Source organism: Thermobia domestica, chromosome 16, assembly GCF_964235325.1.
Source record: "Thermobia domestica chromosome 16, izTheDome1.hap1.1, whole genome shotgun sequence".
In the NCBI taxonomy this organism is placed as follows: domain Eukaryota; kingdom Metazoa; phylum Arthropoda; class Insecta; order Zygentoma; family Lepismatidae; genus Thermobia; species Thermobia domestica.
The window spans coordinates 121,284,187-121,300,924 of record NC_137469.1 but is presented as its reverse complement, the minus strand read 5'-3'; the positions used below and the strand labels follow the sequence as shown (position 1 = coordinate 121,300,924).

General features: G+C 37.8%; 1 protein-coding gene across 1 annotated transcript in view; it reads left to right on the top strand.

The window, feature by feature from the left end:
• Window positions 1-16,738, top strand: part of LOC145673382 (structural maintenance of chromosomes protein 6-like) — a 260,927-nt gene that overhangs the window by 154,661 nt on the left and 89,528 nt on the right. Inside the window, exon 18 of the mRNA XM_081743030.1 lies at window positions 2,663-2,833. Within this exon, the coding sequence (XP_081599156.1) occupies window positions 2,663-2,833 (171 nt within the window). The remainder of the gene's footprint in view (window positions 1-2,662; window positions 2,834-16,738) is intronic.

The window sequence follows — 16,738 nt, the reverse complement described above, 5'->3', positions numbered from 1 at the left end:
TCCGATCACTATATTCTTAATTTTGTCCTTCTGCGTCTATCCACACATCCACAACAGCATCTTCATCTCTGAAACATGCAACTTCTGTTCCTCTCTCTTCTTTGTCGTTCAACATTCCGCTCCATATAACATGGCAGGTCTCACCACTGTTTTGTAAACTTTTCCTTTAAGCTGTATTGGTATTCTACGGTCACACAATACTTTTGCTGCTTTTCTCCATTTTGTCCAACCGCTGCTAATTCTGCATTCCTACTCTGATCTTCTGCTGTTTTTGGACTCGCTTCTTTAGTTTCTTCCATCCATTGTTAATGGGTAGCCCTAAGGCGATCGGTCCGCGCGTCGCTTCTGGGGTAGCCCTTTTGACACTCACATTCCCTTTATGATCCATGTTTGTTTTCGCAAGTGTTTTTACAACCGGCTGCCTACTTGTCGTCAATCACAAACTGGAGAACCAGGATTTTCTGTTGGGGTTTTCTTCCCTAATTGAAAGTACTGTTACTACTAAAATTTATCAGCCTACTGTTAGTATTGGTAAAGGGTCATTAATCAGTGTTAGTAAAATAGTCTAAACATTACATTTAAAAAAAAGTCACAAATTTAGTACTTAATTAGAAAATAAATAATTAGAACTCTGTATTTAGAACCCTTTTTATATTGTAATATCCCATGTGATGTTGTAAACAAACAATTCCACGTGTCAGTGTTTACAAACACCACCACGTGGTTCGGCAAGAAGACTTAACACCAGATGGATCTACAATCACTTGCAGACAACGGCTTCTAACCTCTCCCACGCGGCAGAAGACAACATAGGAGCAGTAGCGCCACCGCCACCCAAGGAACCCAATAAATTGGATGGACAAAGGCAATTCTGTAACAGTTTTCTGGTGTCCCTCCTATTGTTTGCTTCGGAACATTAGGAGTAACCTAACCCCAAGGCCTCCAGTCTGCTTCGGGACTACGCCTATCCTCTCTCTTGGTTTAGCCTGCTCGGGGCTCTGACTGGGAATCCCAACCTCAGCCCTTAGCCTACTTCGGGGCTCTGTTGGCCAACTAACCTACCCACAGCTTGATTCGGAGCTTTGGGCATCTAATTCCACTCCGCTTAGCCTGCTTCGGGGCTCTGCAGAGATCTTGTCTGCGACCTTACGGTCAAATACCACCTATTACTAACCTTTGGTACTAGAGAGATTAATTTGTACAGTATTTTATGAAAATACTTTTATAGAGAAATTTTATAATAAAATTGGTAGTGGGAGTTCGATTCCGGACACTATGCATTAACGCTCTACCTATACCTATATGGGACAAAGTTTTTCAATATAGATCTATATTCTGTAAAAAAAAAAAAAAAAAAAAAAAATGCGTCTTATACCATATCCCACCAGAGCTATGATACTTGAAACTTTTCAAAAATAAGGAAGTTTGCTTTTTTATTTTATTTATTTATTTATTTTTGATTGTAGGAAGCACTTACCAATGATATCAATGTTATCATAGCCCCATATGCAATTATAATAAAAACGTCGAAACTTTGATATTTTACCCCTTTATTAAACTTCTTTGAAAAGTGGAGCGTATTAAATTTCGGTACTAATGTTAAAGATTAATATTCACCTATTAGGATTCAATTAAGGCTTTTCATGCTTATGTACAAAATTAAAGATAAAAAATTCTAAATAAAATTATGTTTGTTGTAATGTTTCTAAATAATCTAGTTCTGAGGTATACAAGTTTACGCTAGCGTCTGCAAAGTCATTAATTGACACGCGCTGCTCAACAAAAATGGCTGCCAGTCACAAAGAGATTATACTTCATTAAATACTATTTTGTGCTGACAATGTATTTAGTAATAGTCTATTTTAAAAGACTTAAAATGATTGAACAATCAACAATACTTTTATTGGATCATTTCTTATAGATTGACACTATTATATTCAAGATATTTAATATCTGGATTTTGCACTATTAATAAGATTTTATATTAAGTTCTTATTTTGAGACGATTGATTGAATTTAATTTAAAAGTTCTGTAAAACTGTAGTCTTGTAAGCAAGGGCGCCCATCAGGGGGTCAAGGTGGGGCGCTTGCCCCTAGAGGAAATTGTACTTCAGAATATCGAAAATCCAATAGAATTTTTACATTAGTTGCAGCAAAATTTTTAACTATTTTTGAAACATCCCGTCGCTTATACTTGCCCCCCCCCCTTTGGAAACCATAACATGGACGCCCTTGCTTGTAAGTATGTGATACGGTAACATTATTGAAACTGGTGAGACGAGTTAGCAAGCTACACCCTGAGGACATCAGTCCGGTGCCTAATACCTTATTTTACCCACTGATTATAATTCATGCAGAGGAATAATTTGTAATTTCTGCAGTCCTTATCTTACAGAGGGATAAATGTAGTACCTCCTGAATTATTATTACTCTTAGCCTACAACAACTGAATTTCATTTTGACTGTGGAACAAAATACCACATATTCTTAAGATACTCTCTTTACCATTTTCAGAACATCGAGAATCATACGATTTACTGTTAGGCAGCATATCGGTCAGAAAATCTAGACAAGTGGGCTCATTGTGTTTCTCCCATTATGATCCTCATTTATTTCTCTAGAGAAATTTGATTATTTTTAAATGGCTAACTAATATTTACAGGAAGAAGAACTTGCTGCCCAGAATAAGGAATTGGATGAAATGGTGAAAAAGGAAAATGATTTTGAATCTCAACGTGAGGTGGCAAAACATGAAATGGAAGAGGCACTTAAAGATGTCGAGAACCTGAAGAACAAGATAACAAGTACTGAGGAAAGTCAATTTCCTTTACAGGTAAGAAATTACAACTTACTCATGTAAATTCCGAGAGTATAATGAGCTTCTAGGCAAGTATTTCAATCTGAACTATATATGTGTAATTCGAATTTGTGTTTTAGAATTTTGATACAGAGGGAAGGTACACTGAGAAAAATCAATTATCCGGACAGCGGTATATTGTACAAATACAAGGATTCGTTATGTTTACTAAGTAAATCTGTACGGAGCGTACTTTATCCATATGCTACACAGGTATTGCCTTTTACCCGCTTAGATATTACATCATGTCGCTGCAGGATGTCTGACATCTAACACTCTTCTGTATTTTACATACGTATACGTATGTTAAATACTTCAGCTATATGTTATATATGTCCATCTGTGTGTGAGGTCCTGACCTCCTATAGACTCCTCTTTCTTGCACCATAGATGACGTCATGAAACAACGGTCGTTTGCTTGCGAGTTGGTTTATAAACGAGGTTGTTTACAAACGGAAAAGAAGAGCGGAAGGAAACAAAAGCCTGGGTAAGTGCAATAGTAAACTATCACTTTAGTTAAATATTCCATTAATTATATATTCCTTTAATATAACTTGCTTTAATATAGTACTAAACAAGTAATGTGATTTATGACTACAATTCTTACTATTGTAACTCGTTAATGGTTGAGGAGAAAGGAATGGGTTAATCTGAATTTTGAGAAATCTTTGAATATTAATGTTTTGTAACTTTTTACATTTCAATGTACGCAAAATGAATGTTATGTGTTTATTCATTCCTTTTTATATGTGACGGTTTATTACTTGATGGAGATTTACTACAGGACTGCTTAACATAATTGCTAAGAAACCGTTTTCAGCGCGAACATTTTCTTGTGTAGTGAAGATTTAGGATTTAGATTTCTGGGCTTTCGGCATCAATGACCTTGTTAGCCCGTCACATGTGAGTTATGACGTCCCTCGGTGAGCACACTATCCGGGGAAAGGGAAGGAAGCAAACGGCCTGGGACCTATGTGTTGGGTACCACCCGGCATTTGCCTGGTGTGAAATGAGGAAAACCCAAGAAAGCCTCATTCAGGATGGCTGGACTTAAAAGCTTTTGATACTTTTTCGACCGAGTGCCCCTACCGGAATCGAACCTGGGTCCGTTCGTACCGAAGGCGAGAGCGTTAGCAACTACGCTACGCGGAGCCACTTGTGTCTAGAAAACTTATTTTTACATTTGCAACAAAATTTATTTCATTTCTTTCTTTATTTTTCTTTTTCTTTTTGTTTTTTAACAATAAAACAAAACATATTTTACAGCCTCACTGAAATTTAAAAACAGCGGTCAGGGAGAGCTCACCTTTAAGGTTCTTTTTGTTTTGTTTTGTTTTGCTTGTTATGTTCTCTAGTTAACTAATGTTTGAGTTACTGAGAATTAAAACATTATTATTATTGTTTCATAATTTTGGAACCAAAAATTAGATGTTTTTATTTTTTTCCTTGTGTTGACGTCATTGTGGCAAGTTGGGGTGTTTGTATCGTACCTTGGCATTAATTTGGTTACTAGCACTTAGTTTCAAGGTCATAAGTTGCTGGCCGCTTGAAACAGCTACTACACAGCTTGAAGAGTTAGGAGTGTCAGGCGTTTGACTTGCAGCTTTCGTTACAGCGTCTAAATTGCAGTATTGGATTGCGTCCAGCTTCTATCGCTGGTAAAAAAGTTATATCGCTTTCGTAATATGGTAAGAAATAGAATGTAACAGTTAGGTATAGTATATATGACTAGTTTAATCAGTTGGAACTTACTCTGTTTCCATGTCTTATTCTTTCGATTATGTTTAAGTACTGTGACTTCATAGTATTGTTTCACTATTTCTAGAAGGAATTAAGTATTAACGAAGTAAAGAATAAGCAGAAGCCCACTTTGATTGACGTTTACTATTTCTCATACTTCATTGAGAATGTTTTGATCCCCAATTGCGCAAACTTCAATCAAAGTGGGCTTCTGCTATATATATGTGTGTGTGTGTGTGTTTGTGTTTGTTTTTTGTGTTGCTTACACTGCTTTAGAGATGAGCTCCTTCATGGCTAAGCGGTTAGCGTACGCGCCTTTGGTGTGGAAGACCCGCGTTCGATTCCCGGCGGGAGTGGTTCGGAGTCCATGTTAATCAGTAAGTCCACGTCTCATACAGCCTCGTTGCAGAAAAGGATATTAAAATCAACTTAGCACTGCTTTACAGATGGAGTTGTTTGATTCAGGGTTCGAATGAAGCTTTTTACGGGAAGCAGGCACGTAGCCAAGGGGTGGGTCCAGACCCCCCCTTCGGATCCAGAAATGAAAAATATTAAGGAAAGATGAAACAGATGAATCAGCCTCAAAAATATAAAGCTACAATAAGCGTTTGGTTACTCTTTCTTACGAGGAGCTTTGTGTGGAGGAAACGGGGAAACGGGATCAAGTTGAAATTGGATATTATTGTAACGGAACATTCCGAATTCCATCTAGCTCCATGTTAACTCTATGCAGCGGCGCAAATCTGTCTTCAACATTGGGAGGGACGCGTAAGACAGTTCTCATAATTTTTTTAAGGATGTTCAAAATATTTATGAAGTTGAAAAACAATGCTGCGGAGGATCAGGGGAGCAGAGTTGTCTTCAAAATTGTGAGGCGGGCAGATTGAGGGCTTATTCTGGGGTGGGTACATAATTTCATCTTACTTTCCTTTGTGGCAATCAGACACAAATCATCACATTTCTCCCCAAAAATTGCATTTCAAATCGGATTATTGAGGGGAAAGTCCCCCCCAGTTCTAAGATTGGAGGGGACATGTCCTCATCCCCCGGAATTTGCGCCAGTAACCCTATGGACTAAAATGACGATCGATAAACCGGTTCTTTCAGATAGCCTGTCAGTTAGAACTTAAGCAATGAGCAGAATTACCAATAATATGAACCGTTTTGAATTTCGCGGCAACACTAATCCATTTTATAGGATGTCTTTACTCCCGAAAGAGATCTCGTTGCTATCCTTGACGGCATTAAACTAAGATAAGAGAAATAGAAAGAAGACGAGAAGAACCGAGTTCGAATGACCTCGGAAGACTATGTCTTTGTTAATACTTTTACGCTAGATTTCTTCATAATTCTTTAATTAAAATACGTACTAACATAGGGCCTATCCTTATTTTATTGTCCTAACAAATCAATATGGATATGTTGTCAGTAAAATAGTTTAGATTGATCGATCCCCTGGTGTTGTAACCACAGTATTTCAAGTCACGCACCCCCCTTCCATTACGAAAGCCTAGCTAAAGGAACGAATATATGCTACCAGTAAAATAGTTTAGAATGATCCAACCCAAACGAAGCAGGTAATTAACAATAGTACTAGGTATGTGTAGACTAAATGAGGTGATTTGCTTCGTGACCCTTCGAACAATGTACGAAGCGGATGCAAGCAGTTAGTACATGGAGTTAGCTTACCTAAATTTAGATTTCGCTTTCCGAAATCTTAATGGATGTATTAAGTGATTTCGTTACTTACACTCTGTCTCTAAATACAAGGATTCAAAACACATTTTCGATTCCAAACTATGACTCTGCTAGACAAAGAAAGCATAGGCCAGTGTATGTTTTACTTCATTTTCATATACGTGCTTGTAGGTTTTCTCGGGATCTTGGTTTCTCCCAATTTCTCATTCCACCAAATATTCCATAATCATTAACTTGCTTTAATCACCGTCTCCCTTAGCCTAACAGCATAATCATGGGACATTAAACTCAACGACTTTATTTTTATTTTCAAGTGATTACTTTTCTCTCCCTTATTTATTTTTAATTTAATTTCTCTTTCAATTTCCCTCTTTTAGGAACATTAACATAATTTGCAATTCTTGCTCATTATAATAACACTATTAAAAGTCCCATATGCAGTTCACCACGTTGTAACCCAGCGGAAACAGATGAACAACGAATATTCTCGGAAATATATATTGCTTACAGCGGCGTAGCGAGCATTACAAGATTGGGAGGGGGATGAAACTTGAAATTGCCAAGTCTTGATTTTTTTTTTAAAAAAATGTCAAGTCTTGATAAAAAAAAATGCCAAGTGTTTCGAAAATCTTACAAGCCCTGTGGAAAACTATTACAGCAACCTTATTTTCATATTCGTTCCATTCCATGCCCCGTCTGAGACACGAATAAGATCAGCCCTTGTTCCGCTCTCGAGTCCAATTTTAACATCTAACCTCAGGATCATTATCATCACAACTGTTAATTTGATAACTCATGGCTATGTTAGGTAACCTCCGCCAGCTAATCTTCACGAGAACCTTTCAAGTTACAATCAGTTGTAGAAATGCATTTAAAAACGTAGAATAAGGTAGGTTATATTTACTGTTTGTGATGTAGGAGTGCCTAATTTACATATTAAACATTCAATTGAGGGGTTCAGTGAGAGACCAGGCTAACCTACATCCAGGTCAAGATTGAGATTTTGACGAAACAGCATACCAATGTCATTAATTGACCTTTGCCTCAACCACTTGTCGGTGTGGCTTGTCCTGAGTCAGGGCGGATCCAGGGAGGGTCTATCGCCCCCAAGAAGAGGAAACTTTGAGAATTTTAATATAAAATAAACCCACCCAGAGTTGAATCTCTTAAAAGTAGCTATAACTTGTAAGTAGTGGCATTACAACCCACCGCCCCCCAGTAGTCCATCCTGGATCCACCCCTGTTGTATACTAAGCCAAACTATGAATATCAGACGTATCCTTTGTAACGTGCTGTTTTCATTTGTTTCCTTTTCTTTCAGAAAGTTAAAATTGTCAGTTAGCCTAGTCTCTCGCTAAACTGTCAATTGTGACAAAGCACACCAATAATTCTTGATGCCAACTAAAACATACATATCCAAAGCCTACAAAATATATCACATTATTTAAGTTTTTTTTTTTTTCAAAATTGCTTGCAATGTTTTTCTTCGTGCCAAGCATCCGAATGTCATCTTGAATTCTGACCTTCTCATTTCACTACAATTCTTGGAAGTGTAAAAATGCGCAGCTTTTTTTGTTTTTTCCTCTCTCTCGCTCTCTTCAGTCCTTCAGTCTCCCCCACTTTGATTTCATGATTTCGCACTCTGATGAAAAGTATTAAACACCAAAACGGAAAAGTACTAATATATAACCTCTCTTTTAGTAGCCCCTCCAACCACGCGCCCGGGGTACGTGCCTTGCTTGCTCGCCCATAGCTCTGTGAGCTATATAAGTAACATACAATGCGCGCGCATATGTAAAGTTGGTGCCAGCTTTGATTCTCGCTGAGGGAGTATACATATAATGTTGGTTCGAATTCCATCAAAACCATATTCTCATTTTTGTGTAACCTTGGTACTGAAGAAGACAGACTTCAACAAATATTCCTGTCGGGCCTCGATGGCTCAGTGGTAGAGCGTTCACCTCTGGTGTTTGGGGTCTTTGGTTTGATCCCAGCTCGCGCCAAGTAAACTTTGTGGTGGACAAACACCGTGTGAGTGGGTTTTCTCGGGGTTCTCCCGTTTCCTCCCACTTTCTTCATTTCACCATTTCATTCATTATACCATCATCAGCGTCTCCTTAGCCTAGCTGGTATACCCGTCGCACGTAAAACTCAGATTTCAACAAATATTCCCTTTTCAGCAAAACATTAGGTTAAATTGGAAACAACGAACTAGATCACATATTTCCAACTTCATTATTGATACAACTATTATATACAGGGTGCATCAGAAGTTCCTTGTCATCCTTTCTGAAAACTACAGGGATGTAGTTTAATTGAATGCGAGATAAGAGATACACATTAGGCCCAGAGGGATACTTTCGGATTACATCACGCGGACGGTCGCCATCTTAGATTCGAAATTTTAATACGGATGATAAGTGGGTAGTGTGATACATGGCCATGCACTAAAATGTTCTGAGGATGTCAAATATGCAATCAGATATCATGTAACTTATTCTGGTGAAATGTTATTGGCAATGAACCAAGTGAGACTATATGTAGTGGTATGTCATACCCTTCTGTTTTTTTTTTCAGTGATAGAGACATACCGTTTCTGGTTTTTTAGTGATCAAGATATACCTTCACGGAAGAATAAATGCTAAATACCTTTAATAAATCCATTTTTATACGCATTGACAAAGATTTTATTTCTTATGTAGAAGTAACTTCTAAGTTGACAATACTGACATTTTTTACCTTTTTCTACCTTTTGTTTGTAAATTTAGGTGTTTTCAAAGAAGTTCATTAGTTTATATTTTGATGTGCCATATTGAATTGTTTCTTTCGTATGTTGGTATGTGTCGTCTTGTCTGAAGTCTTATAAGCGTCGTGTTTTGAGCATGGGCGGATTTAGGGGATTGCAGTGGGGGAAGATCTTACGGGAGTTTGAAATACCCCTCATTCGAGTGTGTGGTCCAGGAGTTTTCCCGCTGGAAATTGGTAATATTAAAAGTCGGTTTTTGAGCACTTTCGTGTATAATTTTCTGATACAAGGTAAGGGGCTATTTTTATTTTATTTTATTTTATTTTTTCAGAAAGTTGTTCACGATGAATGGATCAGTCTTTCCATTTTTTCTCCGTAACTAAAGAAGCTTTCCAGTGGTTTTCAGACATTATATAAATAGAAATGCAATCTTGTAGGCTTCACACTTCACTGCATTTGAACATTTAGGTAGCCGGTATGTCGAGTCTAAATCGTAATAAAACGCACCGCCTCTGATTGTTCCCACTTCGAACACATTTCGCTGTTATAGTCAGGGGTAAAAGCGAGGGGGAACGCGGAGGACGGAGTTCCTCACCTCGAAAAAAACATGTACGGCGTTTCCCAGACCCTAAAATGGTACAATGGGCAAAGATAGTCAGGAGGAACGGCGTGGAGTGATGCCGCTACCTACCGTCCCCCCACCTTTTCAGGTCCACTTTTACCCCTGGTTATAGTATATGTTCCACATGTCCCTACTGAGCAATAAACATTTGCAGAAGCTTCTTCCAATTAATGTGGACACAAAGTAGGATATAGGGTCAAATTCATGCACAGACGATGGCGATACTTTGTTCTAGATGATAAAAATTATGAATATTTACTGCACAAACCATAGGCTTAACATGTCCACAAAGCTAGAAATTGAACAGCGTTAGGTCCGGTGATCGGGCAGCCATTCAACTGCCTCTCGTCGATCAACCCATGTTCTAGGGAATTGTTCAAGTAGTGACGCACCATGAATCCCATAATGAAGAAAGCGCCATGGTGTTGAAAAAACTGCGAGAATGTACCATCCTCGGGCATCGCAGCTCGCAATATCTATCTTGTACGAGCGTGAGGTATTATTCCGCAGTTAATTTTATGGAATGAAAAAGTGACTGATTAGACGTATTCCTCATTTGTCTGCCAACACCATAATTAATTTTCTTTGCGCTGGTCATGTTGGAGGAGTCTTGCACGCGGGGTTGTCAGGTGACCAATTGTGCATGTTTTGCCTATTAACCTTCCCATTTACGTAGAGGTCAGCTTCATCTGAAAAGAGTATTTGCATAAAAATGTTAGAGTTTAACCATAATTACTCGATAACTCGGTCACAAAACTGCACTTGGCGATCAAGATCGTTCTCGTGGAGATGTTGCTTCATTTGCACCTTGTACGGATGCACTTCTACACGCGCAGACCCTATGACTCAACCCACATTGCATTAATAAATGACGTGTGCTCCTTTGGGGCCACATCGAGAAGGAAGTCAGCACTGCCGTAGGCGTTGCTTCATCTGTAGCTGTCTACGATCGTCCGCTACGTATGTCCACGAATGTGCCCGTCTCCTCAAATTTAGTTAATTACTGTGACACTGCAACATATAACACAGTCACATTGTGGATGATTCTGTTTGCAATCGGTAACCACTGCACAGGCACTCCTCCCGCCCCACAGTTTGAATATTTCGATACATTCCTTACGTGCTAACGGTATGGTTCTACATCTAGAAGAAAGAGGTAAATGCAACGTTCAATTGGCAATAACTTTTCACCAAATCAAGCTCCATGGAATCTGATTGCATATTTGACATACTGAGAAAATTCTAGCCCGTGGCCATATATATATCACATTACCCACCAATTTATAACAAACAAATTTAATCCAAAATGGCGGCCATCTGTGTGAGTATTCCCAAACGGCCTAATGTATCATCCATCTCACATTCAATTAAACTACACCCGTGTAGAATTTAGAAAGGAACTTCGTATGATGTATACAGGGTGTTTCGAAAGTCCCCTGACACAGGGTAACTCTGTTATCAGAGTTACAACAACATGTAAGAGGAAAAACCATTTCTAAATATGTTGTTTTCAATCTAACGTGAACACTTTTTAAATCGGAGGAGCCGTTTGGGCTGTACTCTTTATGCGCCCAATGTGGAATGAAAATGCAATGTTACCATTTCCCTGGACCCACAACATATGTGAATGGAGTTACTGTTTGAAATGGGCCATCGACATGTTAGCGTAAAAGACAGTAACTTCATTCACTTATGTTGTGGGTCCAGGTAAATGGCAACGTTGCATTTTCATTTAACATTGGACGCATAAAGAGTGTACAGCCAAACGACTCATCCGATTTCGAAAATTCTTTCAACTTACATTGGAAACATCATATTTGGAGACGGTTTCCCAATTACATTTTGTTGTAACTCTGATAATAACCGAGTTACTTTATGCCAGGGGACTTTTGAGACACCCTATATATATTATGGAATATATGTTTGATGTCCCTATAACTGTAGTATAATTTTGTTTAAATTTACAAGTTATTACAAGTAGATTCTGACTTACATGCGTAAGAGTTTGTATGTAACTAACTAATGAATTCTATTTCATGAAATTTACATTGAAATATTTAACACAAAATCTTTTATATTCATGCTTAGTGACTTGGCTTTGGACTGCAACTGATTATTGTACCCCATTATTGCTTGAGAAGAAAACCGATGTCCTAATCTTCATTTGGAGAAATCAAAGTTCTATTGGAATGCTGAGGATTGCAATTATTTATTTCTAGACTTCAAGGTGCGTAAATTATATCTAGGTATAATCTGTGTTTATTGTTATAATTACTATTACTATTATTGGGTTTAGAATCAATCAAGTACTTCATGATATTTTAGAGGGATCAATATGGCTGCCAGATAGATAAATATTTGAGCGTCAGGCCCTTATTTCTTTTCAATTTTATATTTAATCAATGTCTATTTTTTCCCCCTCATTATTCCACCAAATCGTATTCCAAGATCATCAATTTTCAATACTCATTTGTGACTGTCAGCATACATAGCATAACCGTAGGACGTAAAACAAAGATTTCTTTTTATTTTTCGTTTTCATGTCTTTTCTCCATACCTGTGAAAAATAACGCCTTCAACATCATAAATTTGTATGCTACTTGCCTGCATTCGAGCACAGTAATCAACTATTTGGACATTACGAAGCAAAGCAGGTCTACTTTGCAGTTAGCATAATTTTGAAAGGATGTGACATAATGATATTGATGTTGCAATGTTCAGCACCGTAGATAATTAAACAGTGCTAGTAAATAAATCTGTAACAATTGTATTGGTGTTTAGCTTACATGACCTCCAGACGGGCCATTTTTTTTACAACATATTGTTACTTGTAGATACTCTATATGAGGGGCCGCGGTGGCTCAGTGGTAGAGCGTTCACCTCTGGTGCTTGGGGTCCCGGGTTCGATCCCAGTCCCCGCCAAGTGAACTTTGTGGTGGACAAACACCGTGTGCGTGGGTTTTCTCGGGGTTGTCCCGTTTCCTCCCACTTTCTTCATTCCACCATTTCATTCATTACTCATCATCACCGTCTCCTTTAGCATACCCGGCAAAATCGTGGAACGTAAAACTCAAAGATTTCGTTTCATATAAACTTTGGTGCAAAGTAACCCCATAGATGAAGATATTTTGCACCACATACAAAAAAGTATGTTCAACATACTAACATAATGTTTGTCTGCAATGTTTTCTCTCCTGTATTTATACATTTCACTTTTTACACAAAACTGCATGCAGTCTACAAATATTGATGTTGGAATTATGGTACCGAATGAATTATCGATATTTGTAAAGAAAATTATGTATTTTCTGGTACCGAAATAGGAGCCACATTCTGATAGTTTAGCATGACCCACAAAAATGGCAACTGAAAAACGGAAAAACTCTCCGTGAACTGATTTGCCTTGGTTGCTCTTTATATCCAAGAATATCATCTCAACCGTAATCAGTGGAAGATTTACGGGATTTGGGGCTTTCAGGCTGAAGCCCACCCAAATTGCAGGATTTCCTTTTAAAAAAATCTAATTTAGTCATTCCTATGCGTATGCCCGTCAAACCCTTCAAAAAGTCTAGTGATTTCTAAATAAACGAAATACAGTGAAACCTCTCTAAAGCGGACAGCCGTGGGGAATCAAAAATTGCCCGCTATAGAGAGGTGTCCGTCTTAGAGAGGTGTCGATATTTTCTTACGTAAATTAGTAAATAAGGTAATATGTAATTACAAACTATTGAAGGTAACTTATCAAACCGTTCTATGACTGTGGGCATGTCGACATCTGCGGATTCTCCACAAATCGCTTTGAAAGAAATTTTGTGTCTAATCCGCAACTTCTCTAACCACTCGTTGGAGACCTTGAAATCTGAAACATTCATTTCTGTTGCTACCTCCAAATTCTTAGCTTTTAGCATCGACCCTAACACAGGAATTTTTTTTCATTCCGCGCTCTATAAAAACATTCACTTGCACACCAACTTTGTTCAAAGCAATGAGACACTATTTTCAACGTCATTTACACACCACAACTTTATTAACTTGTCTTGGTTTTATATTATCTCAGATGCTTGTGTTTTACCGATACAAAAATTTTCAGCTATCCTTCGCACACCTCAGTATTCTTCGAAAATTCAATCAATTCGATTTTAACATTAGCGCTTCTCGTGGCATTTCGAAAGCTCACAACAACTTACACCTTATTGCTTATTCGATGCAGAATGACTTAAAAAGATTTCCGTCTACAAATAGAGGCACTAAGACAATATGCGAATACGCGGCCAAAAAATACCAAACATGTCTTCTGCTTGATTCCAGCGGAACAGTAGAATGACGTGTCATCCCAAATGGCAGGCAACTGTTAATCACTTTTGATTCTAAAACAGGTTGGGTGGGAGTGGAATGCAAGCAAAGGATATGAGGGTGTTGTTAAACAAAGACGCTTCATCTGAGTTTCTGAACAGCCAGTTGACGAGGAAAAATGTTATAACAATGCTTCCTTGGTGATACATGTATGCATTTCTGAAAATGTATTTTTTCTGTACTTTTCAACTTGTTTCTAGAGAAAGTGTCCGTAATATGGAGGTAAATAATACCTATAAGAGACAGAAAAGACTGTCCGTGTCCGTACTAGAGTGTGTCCGCTTTAGAGAGGTTTGTCAACATGTTGTTTTCCTATTACAGTGTTTGGGGATTACGAAATATGTCCGTTATGAGAGGTGTCCGCTTTACAGAGGTGTCCGTTAGTAGAGGTTTCACTGTATTTCTGTGTGAAGTCCCTCTCAAACTATTCTTCTGAACCCGCCGCTGTTCGTAATTTATTTTCCAACAAGAAATCCATTCCGACATCTACCTAAAGAGGAAATTTTCCTAAAGTTAGACGGCAGGAGGTGCCAGTAGTAAGAATTTCCCATTTAAGGGGTTACGTTGACCCGGTGCAAAGTAACTACGATTTGAGGCTCAAAACAGCCTTCTCCCAGTGTTATTTTTTCTATGACTTTACAATGTTTCACACTTCAGTTTCAACTATTGCTTGGAAGTCCCATCATACACAGTAGAATTCTACGAAACCGACTTAACTTTGACGGAAATTCTTGTAGGTGATATCTTCCAAATTTTGTCTGCATTTACAGTGAGTGCTTTCCATACCTCTACAACAACAAACCCTTCAGGTAATTAGAACTGATGTTAACCGCCAACATTATAGCCAAAATTCAGTTAGATGTTCTATCTTACGGTGGCAGTTGAAACTTTCTCTTTACAGTTCATGGATTTACCGACGGAAGACTGTGTAACTTTTTTCGTATTTTGTGCGAAGTTAACCCTGAAGTGCAAAGTAGCCCCGTCTTAAGGTACTTACAGATTACCTAGGTAGTTAGCAATTTTCACATTCTTTTTTAAGGTGGTAACAGTTGGAGCCAAGGGATGTGCGATATTTCGATCGAACGATTAATATTTTCAAATATCAAACTATCGATATCGAAATTTTTGACCGATATATCGATGTTTTTGATCTTTATCATATTTCTATATTTTCGATTTTTGATATTGCTTATATTTTGATATTGCTGTATTTTTTGATATTTCGAACAAGTTTCAATAGTATGTCAATATCGATTATCTATTTCAAAATTTGGATATCACAAAGCCCTATCGAAACCCCTCCGAAATGAAGTTTTTGTCTATGGCCTGATTAGGGTTCCGCACGGCACGAGACTAGACAGAATTTTTGTTACGAAATTCGAGACGAGACATAGCTCTTCCAATAGAAACAGATACAGTTTAGAGAGGAGACAACTTTCGCGACATTTTGCGAGAGGTGACAGTCTCAAATCATTTCTCGTGCGCACCCCTAGCCCATATCGTGCGTTATCAAAAAGCATGTTAATGAAAAATAACAAATTGTAAATACAATATAGGTAGTTAAAAACATTTTTGTTTTCATTCTTCAGTAATGCATTATTATTAACCTCAGTATTTTATAGTCCATTCTTAATCTTAAGGTGATGTATAATTAAGTTTTGAATTCGGTTAACTTATTTTGTTTCTCAAATTGTTTTAAAAATGTATGTACAAACATGTTTATTTTCATTTTTGAGTGCTTAAAGTCACTATAGTTATTAAACATAGTATTTAATATTGTACTCTTAACGTTAAAAAATATACAGTTAACTTTTGAATTCAGTTAACATTTTTCTTACTGAAATTGCTTTAAAAAGTATGTAAAAACATTTTTATTTTCTTTCTTGAGTGTCAAAAGTGATGCACAGTTATTAAGATTAGTACTTTATACTTATTCTTAATTTTTAACTGGGGGGCGCGGTGGCTCAGTGGTAGAGCGTTCACCTCTGGTGTTTGGGGTCCCGGGTTCGATCCCAGCCCCCGCCAAGTGAACTTTGTGGTGGACAAACACCGTGCTCGTGGGTTTTCTCGGGGTTCTCCCGTTTCCTCCCACTTTCTTCATTCCACCATTTCACTCATCTATCATTATCACCGTCTCCTTTAGCCTAACCGGCATAATCGTGGGACGTTAAACTTAAAGATTTCATTTCATTTTTAATTTTAAACTGATAAACAGTGCGTTTCTGAATAAATTATGTCAAGTTATTTGAGTGACGAACACTGGTAGAAAATTCTGACTACTACTGGAACATTTTGATTTTAAGGTGACGACTACTGGTGCAAGGATTTTAAAATATTGTTTTTCCTTCAACGGCTACTCCTTTTTGAATTCTGACTACATGGTCATTATAGGAAGGATCAGTGAGTCTTTCCAACTATGGTACAGCTCCGACAGATTCACGATGCTGAGAGAAGAGACAAAATAGTATGTTTTCAACCTTAAAGTGAGAACCACTGGCGTTTTTACCCTGCTATGCAAAAGTAAGTGGGTACTCAATGGGGTTCCAATGCGGTACCTAATTTCTGCATTTTAGATATATGGAAATGCATGTGTCTAAAATGTAAAGAACTGATATTTGTTTACTGAAAACTGCAACTCGGTAAGCCTTAGGAATACCGAGATATGGGAAAATAAAGAGCGACACGATATGTATGTGGGGCTTGCCAGGCCCGTATCCAGGGG